The sequence below is a fragment of the Macadamia integrifolia genome, chromosome 9 (genome assembly GCF_013358625.1).
Source record: "Macadamia integrifolia cultivar HAES 741 chromosome 9, SCU_Mint_v3, whole genome shotgun sequence".
NCBI lineage: Eukaryota > Viridiplantae > Streptophyta > Magnoliopsida > Proteales > Proteaceae > Macadamia > Macadamia integrifolia.
In genome coordinates, this window is record NC_056565.1 from 3,962,514 (window position 1) to 3,983,048 (window position 20,535).

Here is a 20,535-nt window from a genome sequence, read left to right on the forward strand (position 1 = left end):
TGCAATTAAGATCCAATCTTAGTTAGTAAATAGTGTCTTGCATTTTTGCATGATTAACTGCTGCTGTTAGTTTGCTTTTGCAGTTTTCTAGGGAAGTTATTGTTTATATGCAGATTGCAGAAAGTGAGGCCGTTAATGTTTTTCTTCTGCATTTGATGTCTCCAGGCATAAGAGATTTTAATATTCAAAGCAACGAGTGTTTAGCTGCTTTCTTGGTAAACAGGTATGTCCACAGTCATAAAATTTTTTATCTTCAACCACTGAGCAGCAGACCAGCAGTATAATTTTTTGTTTTGTTCCATTATTTATTTATTTTTCCAATTTGAGCAGGGCTTTCCACAAGTTTGAATTTGAAGATGTTCGAAAACTAGCAGCTGAGCTGTGTGGGCGTATCCATCCCCAAGTGTGTAAAATGACTTTGCAGGAACTGATAAATTGCAATAACATCTTTATTGACATATCTTTGATAAAAATAATTGGATTTTTTCTTTCATAAGCATTAAATTAGACAGACTGTAATCGATACATGGGTGCATCTGTGGTGGTAGTTCCCTGCCTGTTGTCCTCAATTTTATTTTTTGAATTATATAAGTATACCTTGTCTTGCTTGGTTCCCCATGATTGGAGCACTTGCAATAGTGGCAACCTCTGACAACTACAAGCCTACCACTGCTACATATACTGTACAATGTAACAGTGTGTGATCTATACCCCAGAATGACCCTTTGGTCTTGTTCATGGCCATAGTGTTTAATATTTTTGGTGGAAAAATGGGACCCTTCTGGATCAGTTTTGGGTGTACTTGTGGGTCTTAGGAGATTATTTTCTTGAAATCACAGTTGAATCTCTTTTATTATAGCAATTGTCCTTCCTTAAAACATGTGCTTTATGCTCTTTTACTTAGTGGGCATACTTCCCTTTCCAGGCCTTGAATTCAATGAATTGTGGGCAATCCTTTCCTAACTTATTTAATCTGGATTGCGTTGAACTTTGTAAGGTGTGGTTGGTGTCATTTCGGTTTATATGTTCTCTTCTTAGTCTTGGTTTTGGAGTTAAATTGTGAGTGGTGTTTTAGGTATTAGATGAATGTTTTTCTTGATGTTGGTGGATCCAAGTTGTAAGCTGTTTTTGTCATTAGAAATATATCCCTCACCCCCACGGTTTGAGTAGTCTGTTCACAGCTCAAACCGTGGGCAGAATTCATCTCCTCTCTCTTTCCCTCGACTTCTCTCTCTAATCTTCTTCTTCTTCTTCTCTATTGCGTCTGGTTGTTAATGCTTTGATATTGTCACATGGTATCAGAGCATTAAGATCCAGTGGTTACCATATTCTTTCTATCTTGAGAGTCCACTTTGGATTTCTCCATTGGGGTCCACGGAAACCAATGCTGTATTTGTTTTTCTGAAACCCTTGTTGAGAAGATAATGAAGAACTAGGGTTTCCTGCTGCCATGAAGATCCAACTACACCTTAACAAGCTTCAAACAAGAAGAAGTTTCTCATCAGGATGCTCCTGCTCCTTGTCAATGAACATCACGTCTGTTTCTTTCTGAACATATATCAACCATCGAACTGTTTCTGCTTTGTGTGATGCAGGTGCTCTTTCCAATTATTTTATCCCAGCTAGAGAATGCTATAGTTTCTCGTGATTTACTAAAGATGAAGGCTTGCTTGTTTTCAGTTTGCACTTCCTTAGTGGTAAAGATCTTGTTTGCTCTAAATGTATTCTCTATTCCAATTTCACGCATTTGAGTTCTCTTTGGTCATCTATCAAGTCCATTCAGTTATCTCTTATTCCATTCATGCCACACTTAATTTTAAAGGGCTCTTACATTTTATAGGTATGGGGCTGGGATTCAACTCTACATACTCTTATGTGGAAGATAAGAAAAATTCTGGAAATGGTGCTGATATGGCCTTCTCTGGACGGGGATGAAGGTAAGCCGCTGATCCCACACTGCCACAGATTGTCTATGACCACTTGTATTGATACTGCATAGCAATTTCTATTCATCTCAGTTTCCAAAGCACAACACGGGTGCATTGATTGTCTGGCACTGATGATATGTGCGGAACTACAAGCTCCAATGTCATCCAAGGACTCCATTTGGAACAACAGTAGCATTGAAGAGGAGACTTCATCTGGTTAGTTCATAATTTTCTTACTATGAAAATGACGTGGGAATATTTAATGTTCGAGTTCTGTATTTCATTAATCATCTGAGCTCTCCTTGGCAACCTACAATGCAGGGGGTGCTGGCAATTTTTTCCTCACTTATGTGATCCAGGGATTAGTAAATGATAACTGTGAGTTTGGTCCTCGGACCAAATTGGATGGTGACAGTGGCTTGGTCGGCAATACATCAGATCATGTTCCTCTTTCGTTTCGACTATGCATGGCAAATGTCGTCATAAGTGCTTGCCAGAAGATCTCAAGTGCGAGCAAGAAACCGTTTGCTCAGAGAATTGTCCCCATTCTCATTCACTCAGTTGAGGTATATTAGACTGAGGGGATTAACTTCTATTGCCTTATGTCAAATATTTTAAGCCCTGGAGTTTATCAATTTCCCTATCATCCCATTTTATTTTCCTCAAGTGTTAAAATAATGCAGGAGATGACAAATTCAGATATAAGAGCAGCATGCCTCCAGGTTCTGTTCTCAGCTGTGTACCATCTCAAGTCTGCTCTTCTTCCTTACTCACCTTATCTACTCAAGCTTTCTATAAAAGCTCTTGAAAAAGGATCAATGAAGGTATTGACATATGGTACATGTTGCATATGATGAGAAAATCAACCACCAAATCCATTTTCTGTTACCATTATTTGTACTTTTAAATGGGGAACTACATAAAATCTTGCAAAGAATCTTTCCCTTTTGCTTGAAGTTTTCCATATGACCAAATGCGTGTGAAACATTACACAAAATGGTAAAGCTGACACAAAGGGAACTTTTTCTTTGGTTCAAAATAATGCACGATAGGAAACTATCATTAGATCTATCCTGCCAGGGATTCCTTTCTGGATTTTTATTTTTTTGGTTATTCCAGATGCTAGCCTTGTGACTTGGATGTCTTCTGTTGCTCATCAGGAAAGGATGGCTGGTGCAAAGCTAATGGCTTCGCTTATGGCAAGTGAAGATGTAATTGTGGAGAGTATATCAGGGGGCCTACTGGAGGCAAGATCAGTGCTTTCTAGTGTTTCTTCAAGTGATCCTTCCCTGGAATTACGACAAATGTGTTGGAAGTTGCTGACATGTATTACTTCTCCTGTGGGAAATTTTCAAGACTTGTCAATATAGCTATGTGCAGGTTGTAATCTTTCTGAATGCACAGGCTATTTTAATGTGTATATAGAATGTATAGATATATTTTTTGTTTGTTTCCAAATTTCGTTCAAGTAAATCTCATCAAGAGATTGCAATGGGGCAGATTCAGGTTGGTTTTTGCATGATTCTACTCTTTAACCCAAAATTCCCAGAGGCTGGTAACCATCCCTGACCTGTCACAGGTTTGGAAAATGACGAACCTAAACGACCTAAATTACAAAAAACAACTTGTCAGCATACACCTACTCTCATCTTGAAACATGGTGAGGTAGAATAAAATGTATTAAAACCTCACCATACCTATTTAAATAATGGGTAACGGAAGATGTGATATGATAGAGGACTCTACGCTCATCTCAGAGTGAAGTTTCAGCCTCATACAAGTATGTGGTGCTTCTCACAGCAGGATAAAAGCCCCCGGGCCCCCATCCTAACAAGTTTTTTTTTTTTTGTGGGGGGGGGGGGGGGGGGGGAGGGGTGGGGTGTGATGTGGGTTAGAAAGAGCATTAACTTTGTTGAATGGACTATCACTAAACAACACAAATTAAAAAAAATCAAGAGAAGATATGTTCACTGAATTAGCATTGATTGTCCGAAGGCATAAACCAGCTTGACCATGATCACCCTGGATTACATTTGCAGCCTGATGGCTTTTTATTTTTTTATTTGTATTTAGTATGATTTTTCAGGGTGGTATTCTCCTTAACATGTATACCAGAAGCTTAGTCTTCTTCATAGGGGAAGTGAGTTTGTGAAGGAGTGTGACCATTAAGCCCTACATCTACGCATGTGGTTTGTTGTTGTTGCACTCCACTCGTGGTCCTCTTTAGATCGAGATTGTGAATAATACCTTTGTGGATTAATGAAATCATGCTATGTGCTTTTCAAGGAGGGGTGTATTCTTGTTTTCTTTTTCTTCTTTAATTTGCAAGTATTAGTGGAGTCGTGGCCACTTGCATAAAAATCGGGTCATTTTTTTTCCTTAAATCCATTTTGTGGGAAATTGAAGTTAAGGGAAATGAAATTTTAAAACCAAAAAAAAAGAAAAAAGAAAAAAATATATATATATATATATATATATTTATATATATACTTTTTTTTTAATAGAAAAATATTTATAATCATTAAACATCAAATCATTTCAAATTTAATAATTAAATTTTACTTTACTTTTGCTTCTAAATCTCTTGCACTGGAAAAGTAAAATAAAAAGGTAAGCAGTTTATACAATCATGATGGAAAATGATTAATTGGAAGGAGAATTAAAAAAAAAAAAAAAAAAAAAAAAAGTACAGTGATACTGGAAGGCGGGAAAATGATGCCCCTCTCATGAAACCCAAAAAACCACCCCTGTTGATGCCCATGTGTGCCCCCTCATTGGCCTCCGCACTGGAGCAAGGACTGTAGGGAAATGAAGGGCGCTGCCTGGTCATGTAGCCGTTGCATCAGCAGGACCAATGAGAGTGCATGCAAGGGCATTTGCCTAGATGGAATTTTTGATTTCATAGGAGGTGGCATGGTAACTTCATGTGCTCCGTCCATGTCTGAGCTATCATAATAATTGTTGAGTAAACAAGATAAATTCTATAATATAAATAATTTTAGACATTTCAAATGTAACAAATCTGGTTTTTTTTTTTTTTTTTTTTTTTTTTTTATTATTATTATTATCTAAACATCAGAGGGAGGCATCATCTCGACTGTTCTCTTGTTTGAAAGACACAATTCCTCAAAGCGAGGATGACTGGAGACCAGTAGCTAGCTAGCTTTGGCACATTCTTCAGCAGCTTAGAACGGTTGATCCATCATACATGTTAATGTAAACTCAAAACGTCGAGCCATTGAAACCGACATATGGTCGCTTCACAAGAGAAGAAAATGTATAAATTGTTTAGCAGTGGAGCATAAATATGGTAACTTAAAACAATCAAGTAAAATGTGGGAGAGACTAACAACGTAAAAGAATTTCTCCCACACTGCCAATGATTAAGAAGCTGTATGACATCTATTTACACAATAGACAAAAGAGCACACGAAATTCATTTAGACGATATAGCTCACTCCTTCCATTCATAAACATGACCAGTGTTTCTACAAAAGTTACAGTATAAGTATTACCAGCCAGTGAAATTGTGAAAATGCGGGTTCGAGTCTTAAAAATGGCCACTTTGTGGCAGAATGCCAGAGGTTAAAACCTCTCCATTCCACTCCTCCCAGAATCCTGTGGAGGAGAGGGCTTGCCCCTGGGTTGACAGACCTTTTAAATATTAAAAATAATTACTAGTTTATCAAGATAAATGGGCATGAAAATTTATTATCATTCCTAATTTCCACAATAATATGGCTAGTAATGTTTAGGGGACAAAGGAGAGTCATGTTCATGTATAAATGCAAACACTTTTCTTGGGTTTAAAACTTTCTCCAACACCATTAAAGATAAGCATTCCATAATTCCATGACCATTACATGATAGCAGAGTATAAGTTGAGAAAACATGCATATATGGTGACATATTCCGTCAATGGATATTTTGTGTCAAAACCCGTAAATATAAGATGGGGCATTTGGGCCCCAAGTTGATTTATAAATATCTTACCGAAAGGAAAAACTAACAAAAGAATTGGAAGAAAGTGATCTCACTTACTTGAACATCGTAGAACTTGATATAGAACCGGGAGCTATCTACAGAGAGCTTAGTTTCAAGAATTTCTGCAATGGTTGCACTCAGTTTTCCATTAACACTTGGACTGAGCCCCCCAATGGATATCAATTCTCCATATGCTGCTGGCTCTTCAGTGCCAGCAAATGCAACAGGCACTCCACCATTCAGCAGAATCATCACATACTAAATTATCATCACCCAGAAAAAGTTCAAAATGTGGGTCATTATCACAATGACAAAATGAATAACTCGTGTGAAAAAGAAACATTAACGGATCATAATAAACATCCATGAAATAGTCTAGCACAGAGTGAGAAGTTAGAACTATGACACCAAGAGACACCATACTTAACCAGGAGAAAAGAACAGTTCACATCCTTATGGGAAGTGAAACCGACTGAGCTTGCACAACAAAGGCAAAGTGTAAACATACTCACGATCACCCAAACACATCAATGAGAAATTGAAGATATGGGAAGATGAAAGAGGGAAATCTACTCAGAAATATTACTCATTTAAGAGTAATCTTCACACGGTGTTCCTCAGATATTACTCTAATTGCAATCAATTTGTTTCCCATTTCAAGTTTTATCACTTTGAGGGTAGATGTTAGAACAAAACCTACAGCAGTACCCATGAGAAACTTCCTCTATAATGATTGAAAACTGGCAATAACTTCCATCAAAAAGGAATTTGATTAAGACAGAACTTTCAAAAGTATCAAGTGAAAAAACCAAATCCAGTTTCTTCCTTAATCCCACAATTCTTCTACTCCCTACCCTGCAAGTCTCTTATATGCATTGAATCTGTGTCAAGAGTAATTTTTGTCGGCTACCTGCATCCTCCTACATCTAGTCCCTACCCTGTAATTTTTGTTGGCTAACTCATTTTTGGACTCCTAACTCCCAAGACCATCTCAGTTCCCTATTTAGTTTTACCCAGAGGAGATTTACATTATAATTCTTTCAAGAATTGTCTTCTTTTGTTGAATGTTGTGCTCCGAAACATACTACAATAGCAATCCCATTCAAGTCTAGTCTTGTTGACATAGAAGCTGATAGTTCTAGTCAACAAACTAGAACAGCTAGAAGAACCTCATTACACTTAACAAACACGATAAAAACTAAACTGAACAAAAATCTTCCACAGAGAATATTTATCAAACACGTGATACTCAGAATCATGACATTGCAAAAGTAAAGCAAAACAGAGCTTGCAAAGACGAATTAATAATATTAGAACAAAATTGATTTCTAGGTTTTCTTTAAATTTGGTTTCCTTACAGATTCAGGCTTGCCAATGATCTTTGCAACAGCTTTGGTTGCATCTTTGAGGATGTCTGAAGCCACTACACCATCCACAGGAACATTGGTGAACAGATTTAAGGTGGGCATTCTGGGTCCTTCACTGCTCTGGCAGCAAACTTTGAAGGATAAGGAGATTCAGAAGGGAACAAGAAGATTTGATGACTCTCCTGAGTCTTTGACGGAAATTAACAGAAAAAACTTGAAGGAAGAATATACGTGGGGACGCTTCTCTTTTCAACCCGTTTTGGGGATAAGGAGATTCATTGCCACTGAAACGTGTGCTCCTCAATTGAAAGAGATGGTGCGGGTCTCGGGCTAAACCCGCTCCATCTATAAAAGGGTTCGCTCTCTTTCTTGTTTCACATTGTAAGTTTGTAACCATATGATGACTTAGAAGATCTTGGTGAGAGCGTAAGAGCTCCCAATCGAATTAGGACCGAGTGTCCTGAGGCCACAGTAAATGGGCATCAGATCCCGGGGGTGAAGGAAAGACATACGGAAAAGAGGGGGATTACATACCCTCTCTTTCTTCAGGGAGTGTAAACGTTGACAATGTTTGGATAAACGTTGACCCCTTGATAACCACCTTCCTTAGGGCTCCCACCTTCTTCAGATTGAAAATAGCTTGTGGGGACCATAGGGGTTGTTATTCCACTCCGAAGGATGTGGGGACACTCTTTGTTATCCCAGAAAGAAAAACAAAAAAAAAGACTCCTTGATGACCCATGACATTTGTGGGCCTAGACCGATAGGGATCTACAAAAGAGAGTGTGGCAAGAATGCGAAGGTGTAAATCAGTGTTAATTAATTATTGTTTAATTAGGTACATGTGTCCTTGCTGAAAGCAAAGTGCTTAAAAACTCATAACTAATGTTTAGTTCATACAGCTGGAAAGGGATGGTCTTTATAGTTTTCAATTCATTTGCAGTCAAGTTGATAATAAATCATGCCATCTTACACTTTCTTTCTTTAATTCCACTTAACTTATACTTACTGATATTCCCTTACCTTAAACCTTGTTTCTGGTTCCTAAAAGAAAAATGAACTTTTAACTCTCCCTCTCCCTTGATGTTTTTAAATAATCAAACTATCTTTCTTTTTTTTCCTTTTTTCTCACTTATTGGCGAGATGATGACATGTATCACTTTGCTTCCATAATGGCCTTTCATGCAGCCATTAAGAGTGTATGGAGGGATGTTTATGGAAACAAAATGACACATCATCAACTAATCATACGTGAAATGAAAACATATAGGTAAAGATTTAGGTATTGATTTCTTATCGATTATGCATGATAACAATACTAGACCAAGAACCCTAGATTTTAAGTGACAAAATGAACTTTTGATCATCCAGACCGGTTTTGATGTTAATCATCTATATTGATATTGGTGGTAGTGATGGACACTAGTGCCAATCTATTTTACTAAAAAACCATGTGTGTATATGATCTAGACTCAAAAGGAAAATTTTGCTCTCTCCTATATCTTAAAGTAACATATCGAAAGGTGATAAAAATGGTTAGAAATACTAATGCTATTGACTGGGGTACGTTAGCACTTGTGTGTCAATCTCCTTTTTATTCACATAACATGACCATGATGCCGTCATCCAATGTAGTACACTATTTTGTCACACATTATTGGTGCGTTTCTCTATGCCATTTGTTTTTTCTCTTTTTTTTTTTTTTTTCTTGGTCTCTTAACATCATCATATGATGAATCCAATGAAAATGATACCATTAATTGTTCAACCATTGAAATTTCATTTCATTGGTGCTCCCACATATGGGGAAGCACCCCCACTTGGATAGAGAATCCAGCCTTGGAAAGAAACCCTCTACCTTGATAAGAATACACCAAAAATTAATAAAAAAATTCTATCCACTCAAAAAATTATAATTGTCCACCAACTAAAGAGCGAGTGGGACTCAGAGATGACTGCAAGCCTCCAATTCTAGAGTCTAAACCACACAAAAACTCTCATCTAATTAAAAGTTTAATATTATTATAAAAAAATAAGAAATAATTTATATTTGCCACCCTATTTGCCACCACGAGACTCTTGTCACTTGACAAACTTTGATTACGAAAGCTTGTGGCCTTAACGTGTCTTAATTCTCTACCATAAGTTAAATCATTTTCTTATTTATTTATTTTATGGGCAAGTGGTAGCAGAACGGACGTGTTGCAATATTATTTTCCCGTTTTTCTTATATTAATCGCACATTTGGCATAAAGTCAATCTGAGTGTTTAATTCTACAAAAAAATAAATAAATAAATAAATAAATAAAATATGAGACTTTAATTAATTTTTATCGTTATTAATCCCATCTTTTGTGGTGAAAAGTTTATGAAGACTCTGCTTCTTCTACAATCCTTCTTCTTCTGACTCTTTTTCTTTTTCTTCTCTCTCTCTCCATTACTTCCCGATTCTTGCGTACTTTTCCTCTCTTCTATCCCGTCCTCCGCCGCAAAGTCATAGTACCCCCTTTCCCTACTCTGTCTCTCCCACTCCTCACAAAACGCCATTAAGGTAAATTTCAATGGGGCAACAGCTCCATTAAAGTAATCTTAAACGAGGTTGTTGGATGCGGAGAGGGATGCTTTCTGTGATATGCATAGGGTAATTTTTCCTATATTTTGTAGGCTCCAATAGAAACTTGGATCCACTTAATTTCTATAAAAGTTTTCAACAAGTTGGATTCATTACCAGTGCTTCAAGATCAGAAAAATAGAAAACCAAAATCTCACTACAGTGATGAAACCCATATAAAAAAGAAGCAGAAAATTAAGGTAAATTCAATTAAAAGCTGTTGTAGTAGGGGAAAAACTCAATTGATGAAGCGAGGGGAGAGAGAAGCAGAAGGAGAGAGAAGGCAGCTGAGTTCATGATGAAAGGGAGATAGAGAAGGCGGGATGGGGATAGAGATGGGAGAGATAGTTTAGGTAAATAGTTCAACGATTGAGATGAGATGGGATTAAATCAACGTTTGATAATTAAAAAACGCACTAGCAAATTATTTATACAAACATATTGCGACCTTTTTCCCTTATTTTATTTGATAAAATGAATAAATCCTTCTGAAGTTTCAATACTATCAGATGAAAACCAGGTTGGGCATGTGGGGATGAACAGATGAAGGCTGGGCTGTGGGCTGTAGGCTGTAGGGGAATTCATGAGTGTTCTCTCCGATCGTTGGATAAGAGAGAGAGAGAGAGAGAGAGAGTGTGTGGGGTAGTTTCTTAAGCCCCAAGTCTACCTCCTCTGCCATTCCCTGCTGCGACATGAGCTACCATGTTCTTCTCTTCATCCGCATGAGTGTTCTCTCTGATCGTTGATTGGCCAGGTGTTCCCCTCTAGATTTCTCATCATGGAGTTCATGCAAGCTTCTTGGATTATTCCTTTAAATATTTGCTCTGCCGTGTTCTTCTCTTCATAAGCATGAGTGTTCTCTCCGATTGTTGATTGGCCAAGCATTCCCCTTTGGTTTTCTCATCATGCAGTTCATGCAAGCTTCTTGGATCATTCCTTTAGATCTTTGCTCTTTACATCATTATAGTTTATCTGTGAGCTCGGTGGAAGTTGGCTTTGTGGGCGATTCTCATCTGATGGCGTTTAGCATGATTATCATCTTTCATTTCTTTCTCTGGTTCAACCAATGCATGTTCTGTCAACTTGGGTTGCTCTGGCTCCTAAGGCGACGCATGCGAAAGGCTCACCTTTAATTTGTTGTTCGAGTGACCCTTTGGCGGTTTTTGTGGCAACCTTCCTCCTATTTAAGACCTTTGTTCTCTGCAATGGATTTACTTTTGCTCTTATCTTGGTTGTGAGTACTCTCTAAACCCCAATATGGACAACTCCTCTCTAACAACTTCTTCTCCTACTCTTGCCTTTGATCCTGCTGCACTTGCCATAGCTGAGCATCTTGCCTCCGATATGTCAAAACTTGACCTCCCGATGCGCGACATTAGCACTGTTAATATCTTGGAGCATAAGGTCCATTTGGCTATGCATAACCTTCGCTTCTCCCTTGTCGGTTGGGTGAGTGACAACGCAGTGGTTAATGTTCCAGAACTTTGTTCTATGTTCGCCAAGTCTTGGCAACCCCGATCTGTCACGGTAGATGAGATTCATCTTGTAGAGGGTGATGTTGATCGCTTCATCGTGAAGTTTAACACTGCTAGGGACATACACGTTATACTTTTCTCTCAACCATGGGTCTATAATGGCCGGTTAGTTATGCTGCAACCATGGAATCCCACCTAACCAGGTGTTATTCTCACATGCTATTTTTTGGGTGCATGCAAACAAGCTTCCATGGATGTTCTTTGATTATGATATTCTTGCTGATATTTTCTCTAAGGCTGGTTAATGGCTTGACATAGAATGCCCATCTGGAACTCTGAGCTCTGCATACTCTCCTGCTGCATGCATCCTCATACCTCTAGCTCAAGATATGGCACGATCTACACTGGTGAATGTAGGGAAACCTGATAAGATGGATGTAACCTTTGTATATGAATATAAACTGATCATTATGTGTACGAATTGCTTGCGAGTTAGCCACAAGGGATTAGATTGCCCATTCAAACCGATTGCTGCTTTTCTAAGTGCACTTGCAGTCTTTAAGCAGAATGCAGAGTCCACTCTTATCCCAAAGGTGGCCATTCCTCCTCGACGAATTAATCTCCTAACTGAGGTATGCAAAGTCTATGATGATATCTTCATGCTTACTAATTCAACTGGTCTGGCTGCAGACAACTCCAATACAGGGGCACCTCTGCCTAGATCTAATGTCTCAGACTCTCAACGGCAGAAATTGGAAATCCTGCAGTCGTTTATTCAACTTGTCGGGGTGTACAATCTCACTCTCCCGAAGCAACCAACAGGTTCACCATTCTACTTTGTGGCTGCTATTTCACAGTCCTCCGGATCGAGTTCCAAGGACCAGTATCCCATGCATATTCCTCTCACTCTAATGACTCCTAAGTGGTCATCTATGATTCGCCTGCAAGCCCCAGGTCCTTACTGTCCTCCAACATTAACAATGACTTCTGGCCCCATCTTTGCAACCCCTATTCAAGCCATTGGACACTTCATGTAATACTATCCCAGGCCCGATTTTCATACAATGGATGGCAATGCCCCCAGAGGCTCTGTCAATGGAAGTTTTGACCTGAACCTTTCTCTGCCAACCCTACCACAGAATACCCCTTCGATCACTATGGTGCCTCCCCCTCCCCCAACATTCTGGTAGTGCCAATCCTTCTTCTGGACAGATGGGAACTGAACCAATGCCGATGGACGTTCAAACTACATCTGGTGGCCCTCTTGTTGTGAGCTCTGTCACTCCGACCCCTACTCGATACTATAAGCATCGCTTATCACTGTGAGATGTAACTGCTAGGCCTTCAAGTGAGTGCATTGAAATTTATAAGAAAGGGAGAAATGATGCAGGCTCTTCACATTATTCTGAGGTTGTTGTGGCTGGCCATACTAAGCCACCGCCACAGCCATGGGCCTTATGTCGCTTAACTGCCGAGGGTTGGGTCGAACCTCGGTAAGGAGGAAAATCCGCACTCTGGTAGGTAATAACAACCACTTTTATTGTTCCTTTTTGAAACTAAAACCATTCAGGTGAATCTTCACTCTCTATGCCGGGAACTCAACTTTGATCACTTCCTGTGTGCATCGGCAGAAAATAGTAGTGGTGGCATTATCTTATTTTGGCTTAACAACATTCAGGTTACTCTTCTTTGGCAATCATCTTGGTGTTTTCACAGTCATATTCAATTTCCATCTATTTGTTTCCAGAGCTCATGTATGTTTATTTACTTAAGTTGTCAGTCTCAGACGAAGTCCCTACAATGGCAAACATTACAACATATTTCAAGTTTCACCACAAGACCATTGCTTGTGGGTGGGGATTGGAAATCCTACTTAAAGCCTGACGACAAGAGTGGAGGGAGACTGATTAGAAGATCACAGCTCAAGGACATGTAGAAGTTTTTTGTCACAACTGCTCTCTTAGATCTACAGTGCACTGGAGCCCCATTTACCTAGGACAATCATCAGCAGAATGAGCATAGAATTGTTGTGCAGCTTGATAGATTCATCTGTTTAGTTGATCGGGTAGAATATTTTCCAAATGTTTATGTTAAGCATATTGTATTTTCCAATCACAAGGTGATTCTCCTCCATACCTTTTTGTACCCTCTTAGTGGAAGACGTCTCTTTCGCTTTGAGGCTTGTTGGGTCTTAGAATCTATTTTCGATGCTCTAATGCAAGCTGAATGGTTTAGTGTTTATTCTGGATCTCCTTCCTTTATATTCCATTAAAAACTCACACACATTAAGCATAAACTCAGAATATGGAATAAATCGATTGTGGGTAACATACATCAATGAGAAGCTAACCTCAGGCAGATTCTAGGCATGCTTTATGACCAACATATATCTGAATGTGACGAACATTGGTACGCAACAGAAAGCTATTGCAGTGCCCTTCTCAAATGTACCATTGCCTAATAAGAAATGCTTTGGCATCAAAAGTCTCGCTTGAATTGGATACAATTCGGTGATAGGAATACTAAATTCTTTCACCTCACTACAATAAGAAGAAAAGCTAAGAACTTCATCAGAAGTTTAAATTTTCATGGACTTGCTTTAACCACTCATGAGGAACTCAGGCCAGCCATCACAAATCATTTCAAAGCCATTTACTCTACTATCAATCCAATACTTCCTAGTCATTATTTTGACGGGATCCGCGGAAGAATAAAAAAAGCCGATAACAACAATTTGTTGCGACCTTTTACCACTGATGTGTTCAACACTGTTAAGCATATGGCCCCGTCCAAATCTCCGGATCCCGACGGATTTCAGGGTCTATTTTATCAAAAAACTTGGCATATCATTGGAGCAGATGTCACTCATACAGTTCTGTCATTTTTTCAAACAGGTACATTTTCAGATCTCTCAATCAAACTTATATTGCCCTAATTCCTAAAGTAGATCACCCTACTGCTATTGGAGAATTCCGGCCCATAAGTTTGTGCTACTTCATATATAAAATCATTGCTAGGCTTTTAGTTACTCGGTTGCAACCAATCTTGAATAAAATCATTTCCTTTAACCAAAATGGTTTCATCAAGGGGTGAAATATCCATGACAACATTCTAATTTGTCATGAATTATTGCATTGTATCAAACCAAGAGGCGTGGAAGAAATGGACTGATGTCCATTAAGATTGACATAAACAAAGCCTACGATAGATTGGGATGGGGTTTTCTAGAGCAGGCTCTGTTGGCCTATGGATTTGATTCTTAGTGGGTCAATTGGATCATGTTTTGTGTCCGGACTCCGCAGTTGGCGGTTCTCTTCAATGGCTCTCCTCTAGATTTTTTCCAACCAACCAGGGGTCTCAGACAGGGTGATCCATTATCATCGTATTTGTTTGTGTTATGTGTGGAGGTTCTCTCTACCCATCTTACCACTGCAATGACTAATAATCAAATTCAAGGTATTAAAATCTCCAGGGGCTGCGATGCAATATCTCATATGGCCTTCGTCGATGATCTCATTCTATTTGCTCAAGCTAATTCTCAAGAATTGCATGCTTTTTCATACATTTTAAATGAATATTATCAATACTCTGGGCAACTTCTCAATATTTCCAAAACTCGAGTTCAATTTAGTCCCAATGTGAGCTTTGTTATCAAGTGACGTATTGAGAAACGTCTTCAAATCATTCCTACAAATCGAGTGGACATTTATCTTGGCCACCCCTTTGTAGGGAAAAAGCTCACCAAGGCTGATTGCTAGAGTCTTATCGATTGTGTTTCTCAGAGATTGCAGAATTGAAAATCCAAATTTTTTAGCATAGCTGGTAAGCATACCTTAATCCAATCAGTTCTCTCAGCCATTCCTTTGCATTATATGTCTTGCTTCTAGCTTCCGATGAGTATTTTAACCCAGCTTGATTCATTGAGTCAAAAATTCTTTTGGTCGAATGGGGAATTGAATCATACTCCTACTGTCAGCTGGGTAGATATCTGCCAACCGAAGCGTTGTGGGGGTCTTAGTCTAAAGATTTCTCATATGATGAACTAAGCATTATTGGTAAGAAGAGGGTGGCTACTGCTGACCCCCCAAATATCATTATGGAGTCAGTTGATGAAACGACGATATTTTTCCCTCTACAATTTTCTATAGGCGTACTGCCCTACCTCCGCTTCTTGGGGTTGGAAATCGGTTTACAGTAGTAGAGATTTACTGAAGCAAGGGCTCTTTATACAAGTTGGCTCTGGAATATCTATTAACCCTTGGATAGATTTTTGGATTCCCAACTGTCCCCCTGCTGCTGCCCCATTTCCTCTTCCTCGCTCCACCCCCCTTACAGTGGCTGCCTTATTGATGCCAAATGGCACAACTTGGAATTCCTCAGCGATCTCATTTTGGTGGCCTCCTGATATTGCATGGCACATCCTATCAATTCCCCTTCCTCACACTCCAACCCCTGACCACTTTATATGGTTGGGCACTTCCTCAGGTGATTTCATAGTTTCCTCGGCTTATAGAATCACTCTTGGCCCATTGTGCCATTCCCCTGATCCAACGTGGTTAAAATTATGGCATACATACACAATTCCAAAAATCCAATTCTTCTCTTGAAAGGTTGCTAAGGGGAAGCTCCCTACTCCTGCTCTTCTTAATCAGCGAGGTATTATGGTCAATAACATCTGTCCGTGGTGCTCCTGGTCAGGCTTAGATGCCCATTATATTTTCATGAGTTGCCCATTTGCTGCTCGGGTATGGAGTATGGCTGGATTAAGTACTATTGCTGGATGGAGCGATGTTATGCAGAACCTAATGGCTCTTTTCAAATCAATGCACAAATCAAAGTATAGTCAGCTCAAGGTATCGCTCATTCTCAATTTGCTTTGGAATGTTTGGACAAAACACTTAAACCATAGCTTCTGTTCTACGCTCACGACGCCCTACGCCCTCCTCAAACACGCTTCTGAAATGGCTACTGCATCTCTCAATAGTTGCTTCTTTCCTCCTCGCCTGCCTATTTCCGTTGCTTGGTTGCTGCCACCCCAAGAATACATTAAAATTAACATCGATGGTGCATCCAAAGGGAACCCGGGTCAAACTGGAGTCGGTGGTGTTTTTCATGATCACAATGGAACATTCCGCTTTGCCTTCTCCCTTGGGATTGGGTGGAACTATGCGTGTGTTGCTGAAGCTTTACCTCTTTACTATGCTCTTCGGATTGCAGTTTCTCTACGACTGCATTCCTTATGGATTGAGGGGAATAATGCTGCGGTCATCAATATCATGACAAATAGGTTCCACTCCATACCTTGGTGAATCAGGCACATTATTGCTGACTGTCGAGCCATGCTGCCTCATTTTGCAAATATTGCTTGTCATCATATCCACAGAGAAGGTAATACGGTCGCTGATATTCTCTCTAGCCGAGGAACTGATCTACAAGAGCCTCAATTATGGACTTCTTCTCCTCCTTATTTTGTTACATCTTTTTTGAATGTAGATGCTTCTTGTACTACTTTTATTCGTATTAAATAAATCCTTCCTTTATCAAAAAAAAAAAAAAAAAAGTCAAATGAAAACCACAGGTATCGCCGCCACACCAACCAAACCAAAGTCCACAAAGGGTTTGCCTCCTTTTTCCCAGTCCTTAATTTAGCCACGTAAGCAATCTTACAGCTTGTTCTAGAAGACCCATTAAAACGATTCTTATGTATCCATGTCGTACCTTCTGCCATGTGTGCATATATTTTGCTAAAAAAAGAGAAGTCTAGACTCTAGACTCTAGAATATTGTGGGCCTCTCACTTGGATTTTTTTTTTTTTTTAGGAGTGGGCCTCTCACTTGGATATAAAAGGTGGTGTTTGGATAACAAGAAGAAGATAACCGTAGCAAAGTCAATTTTGGTTGAATCCTAAAGGCTTCGTTTGTTTGCAAGGGGAATTTAAAGGGAAGGAAAGTGATTTTTTCATACTTAAAAAAGAAATGTTTATAATCATTACCCCAAGTGATTCAATGTGATTATATAAATTACTTGATTTTTTTTAAACATATATGATAATAATATATTTTATATGTAATTTTTATTTTACATGTTATAGCAAAGGTTTTGGATGTAAAGTAAAGTAAAATTTTATAACCAAATATGGAATGATTTGAAATAATAATATGGTCACATGGGGTAATAATTACATATATTTATTTTTTAAGTATGAAAATTTCACTTTCTTCTCTTTAATTCCTCCTTGCAACCAAACATAGTGAAAACGAAACGTGAATCCTATTTAAAGAATTTTTGTGGATGGTTTTGGATCAGTTTACTGTTTAGGTATTCCGTGGGAAAGGGTCAGAATTGGAATGAATCTATTGGGACACGCAAGACCTTTTTGACCTTTTCGAACACTTTCTCTATCTCTCATACTCGTTTCCAATTGGGTATGTGTGAATTAAGCAGACTACAAACAATTATTAAAAAATGGGCGAGTGGTAGCAAGACGTACGTATTGCAATCTTATTTTCACTTTTTTTTAATATTAACCGTCTATTTAAGTTTAGATTAATCTAAACCATCTGTTAGTTTTTTCTATTGTAACTGATTCCTAGTTTTTAGGGTGGAGAGATGACGGATGTGGTTACTTAACTTGTTTAATATTTTTTTATATAAATAAATAAATAAAAAATAAAAATCCAATATAAGCGGACTCCTCCTTCGATTTTGTTGGAAAATCTCAATTCTCTCTCTCTCCCTCTCTCTCTCCTTGTTTTTTCTTCAACGTTGTTCCTTCTTTTTACAGGTGTCATCATCATCATCATCTTTCTCTCTCTCTCAAAATAGGATGAGATAAGGAAAAAATCAACATAACCATTTCCAGGCACTGAGCATATAAGAGACTTGGCCACACATATCCAAATACCATGTTTACATATTAATCATCAGGGAAGAGATTTGGACAGTAAAATTTGCATGTATGGCAAAAGACAAATTTGAATTTATAAAGTAAACAAAGTTGTTGAATATCTAGGATTTTATTATTACTTATTGGGTAGATATTATTAACCTATGAGAATTTACCATGGATGCAAATCTTCACTGAAATTGATAAAGAAAACTTCAACTAGACTGAAGAGCGGTGAAAAAGGAAGAAGAAAAAATGAACAACCTTGAAGAAGAAGCAAGGAGAGAGAGAAAGAGAGGATCGAGATTTCTAAACGGAATGAAAGGAGGAGTCCACTTATATTGGGATTTTTATTATTTATTTATTTAAATATTAATAATATTAAACAGAGTTGTAACTGTTTACAACTCTGTTAGCAGGATTAACATATTTAACACGTGTCAATCATATCACTTACGTGAACATTCATCGAGCTCCGAACGTTCCTCATTCCTATTTTTCTGCACGTACCACAACCATTTTACCTTAAAAAATTATAAAAAAATGAAACAAATATATAAACCAGTTAAAAGGTTGTTAAAAACTTAAAACACCTAAAATAGTCTTAATCCACCGGTCAACATTATCTCGTACTTGTAGACCACCAGCTTTTCACCATTTTTCTGCTCTTTCTATCTATACATATAACCCTGTTTCTTATAAAATTGCACCCCAACCCCAATATTCTAGATTCCTTACATCCCTACCCCCAACTTTTTCAGCTAAAAGGCAAAGGTTGTCTTAACTTTTTTAAGTCATTCTTTATGAGGCTAAGCCTGTTCACACAAATTTCTATCTATATTGTGAAAAAAACGAGTGGAAACTGGGAAGGATGGTGAATAGTGAACATGTCTCTAACTAATAAATAAGAATCTCATGGAATATATTTAGGGTCCGTTTGATAATGTTTCAAGAAACGTGTTTTTGCCGTTTCTGTTTCCAGAAACAGCAGAAACGTAGTAAAAAGCGTTTGATAAAACTATTTCGTTTCACTTATTTTCAGAAATAGAAATATAAATTTTTACTTATTTATGGTTCAAGAAACGACCTAGGCGAAACAAGTTGTCGTTTCTGGAAACGACTTGTGGCCATTCTTTCATTGGTTACTATCGACTTCTAAAAACATGACTTATCAAACACCTTTAATTCCGTTTCTGTTTCTAGAAACGAAAATTTATTTTTCTACTGTTTCTTGAAACAGAAACGGCAGAAACGTTATCAAACGGGCCCTTAATTTACGTGACTTGTTTCTTCCTGTGTATGTGGAATGTAATTATTCTTTTACTCTACGTAATGTGCAATCGAATCAAACTTTTAACCCAATTCAATCTCACATGACATCAATCAAACCACTGGTCCACCTGGGTTAGTCTATAAATCTACCTTGAACCTTATGCGATGGGCCGATGCTAAACTCCCAATTCCTCCATGGGAAAAGATCGTCTCCAACACCAACGAGCATTCAACGATCCGTCCAAGAGTTGAGATTGTTTAGGCACATATCCCCAAGTGTTGGGATGCGTGACCAAACCACCCTATCCTTGGATCCGGATCATTGAAGGCTCATTGGAGCGTCAATCGTTGGAGACGATCCAGGTCCCAATTCCATGATCTGTCACAGCAAGAATCTATTCTAAGACGATCAAAATGAGATGGATATAGAATATGCTAAGCATAGGGGCACAGTTACAAATACCAAAAATAATTAAGAATAGTAGTTAATATTAAGAAAGGTAGATATAGAGAGGCCCGTTTATTTGTCCGCCTGTCTCTCAAACCAGAAAGTCGTCTCTCTCTCTCTCTGTTTCTTTGTGGGTTTGGTTCGCAAGACGGCTCAGATGTTGCAGTTATTCTTCGCCGTAGCCTTTTCGGCGGTGCCTTTGACGCTTTACGTTCCACCGATTCGAAGCTTGAATCTCTTCGTGGAGACGATAGAGACTCTTCTGAGACAAAGCACAGAGTACACCGTTAGGCTTTATCCTCGAATTCGGCTCGCTTGTTCCAGGATCCTGGCTTATGTGCTTCGTATCAGAAATTTGATACCCTAAATTGATATCAATTGATCATTATTGGATTCAGATCTTATTGTTTTTCTTCTTCTACCCTTTTCTATACTTTGTAAAGTTTGCAGTTTTGGGGAAAAAAGGTTTATCCCTGTTTAGATTTTAGGATTTTAATTGTTTGATTTGTAAATGGAGGTTATTCTTCCCAGGCAAAGTAATATATCGATTTCCGTTTGATAGTA

General features: G+C 38.4%; 4 protein-coding genes across 5 annotated transcripts in view; 3 read left to right on the forward strand and 1 right to left on the reverse strand.

The window, feature by feature from the left end:
- Nucleotides 1–3,447, forward strand: part of LOC122089182 — a 40,442-nt gene extending 36,995 nt beyond the window's left edge. Inside the window, exons 17-24 of one of the 2 annotated variants that reach the window (XM_042658702.1) lie at nt 166–223; nt 331–403; nt 1,596–1,697; nt 1,841–1,937; nt 2,019–2,144; nt 2,250–2,494; nt 2,612–2,752; nt 3,089–3,447. In XM_042658702.1, the coding sequence (XP_042514636.1) occupies nt 166–223; nt 331–403; nt 1,596–1,697; nt 1,841–1,937; nt 2,019–2,144; nt 2,250–2,494; nt 2,612–2,752; nt 3,089–3,298 (1,052 nt within the window). In that variant the 3' untranslated portion in view covers nt 3,299–3,447. Of the gene's footprint in view, nt 1–165; nt 224–330; nt 404–1,595; nt 1,698–1,840; nt 1,938–2,018; nt 2,145–2,249; nt 2,495–2,595; nt 2,753–3,088 lie in introns of those variants that run through there. The other variant, XM_042658703.1, reaches the window with a different exon arrangement.
- A 1,442-nt stretch (nt 3,448–4,889) lies between these two features.
- LOC122089183 (macrophage migration inhibitory factor homolog) lies at nt 4,890–7,732 on the reverse strand. The gene is made up of 3 exons (XM_042658704.1): nt 7,271–7,732; nt 5,970–6,170; nt 4,890–5,186 (listed from the first exon to the last, which is right to left on the reverse strand). Exons 1-3 carry the CDS (start codon nt 7,379–7,381, stop codon nt 5,151–5,153), a joined length of 348 nt encoding a protein of 115 aa, XP_042514638.1. The 5' UTR covers nt 7,382–7,732; the 3' UTR covers nt 4,890–5,150.
- Nucleotides 7,733–11,287: 3,555 nt separating this feature from the next.
- Nucleotides 11,288–13,548, forward strand: LOC122088232. Its single transcript, XM_042657423.1, has 2 exons — nt 11,288–13,043; nt 13,139–13,548. The coding sequence occupies exon 1, from the start codon at nt 11,755–11,757 to the stop codon at nt 12,400–12,402; it is 648 nt and encodes a 215-aa protein (XP_042513357.1). The 5' UTR covers nt 11,288–11,754; the 3' UTR covers nt 12,403–13,043; nt 13,139–13,548.
- A 6,492-nt stretch (nt 13,549–20,040) lies between these two features.
- Nucleotides 20,041–20,535, forward strand: LOC122090055. Its single transcript, XM_042659892.1, has one exon. The coding sequence runs from the start codon at nt 20,129–20,131 to the stop codon at nt 20,336–20,338; it is 210 nt and encodes a 69-aa protein (XP_042515826.1). The 5' UTR covers nt 20,041–20,128; the 3' UTR covers nt 20,339–20,535.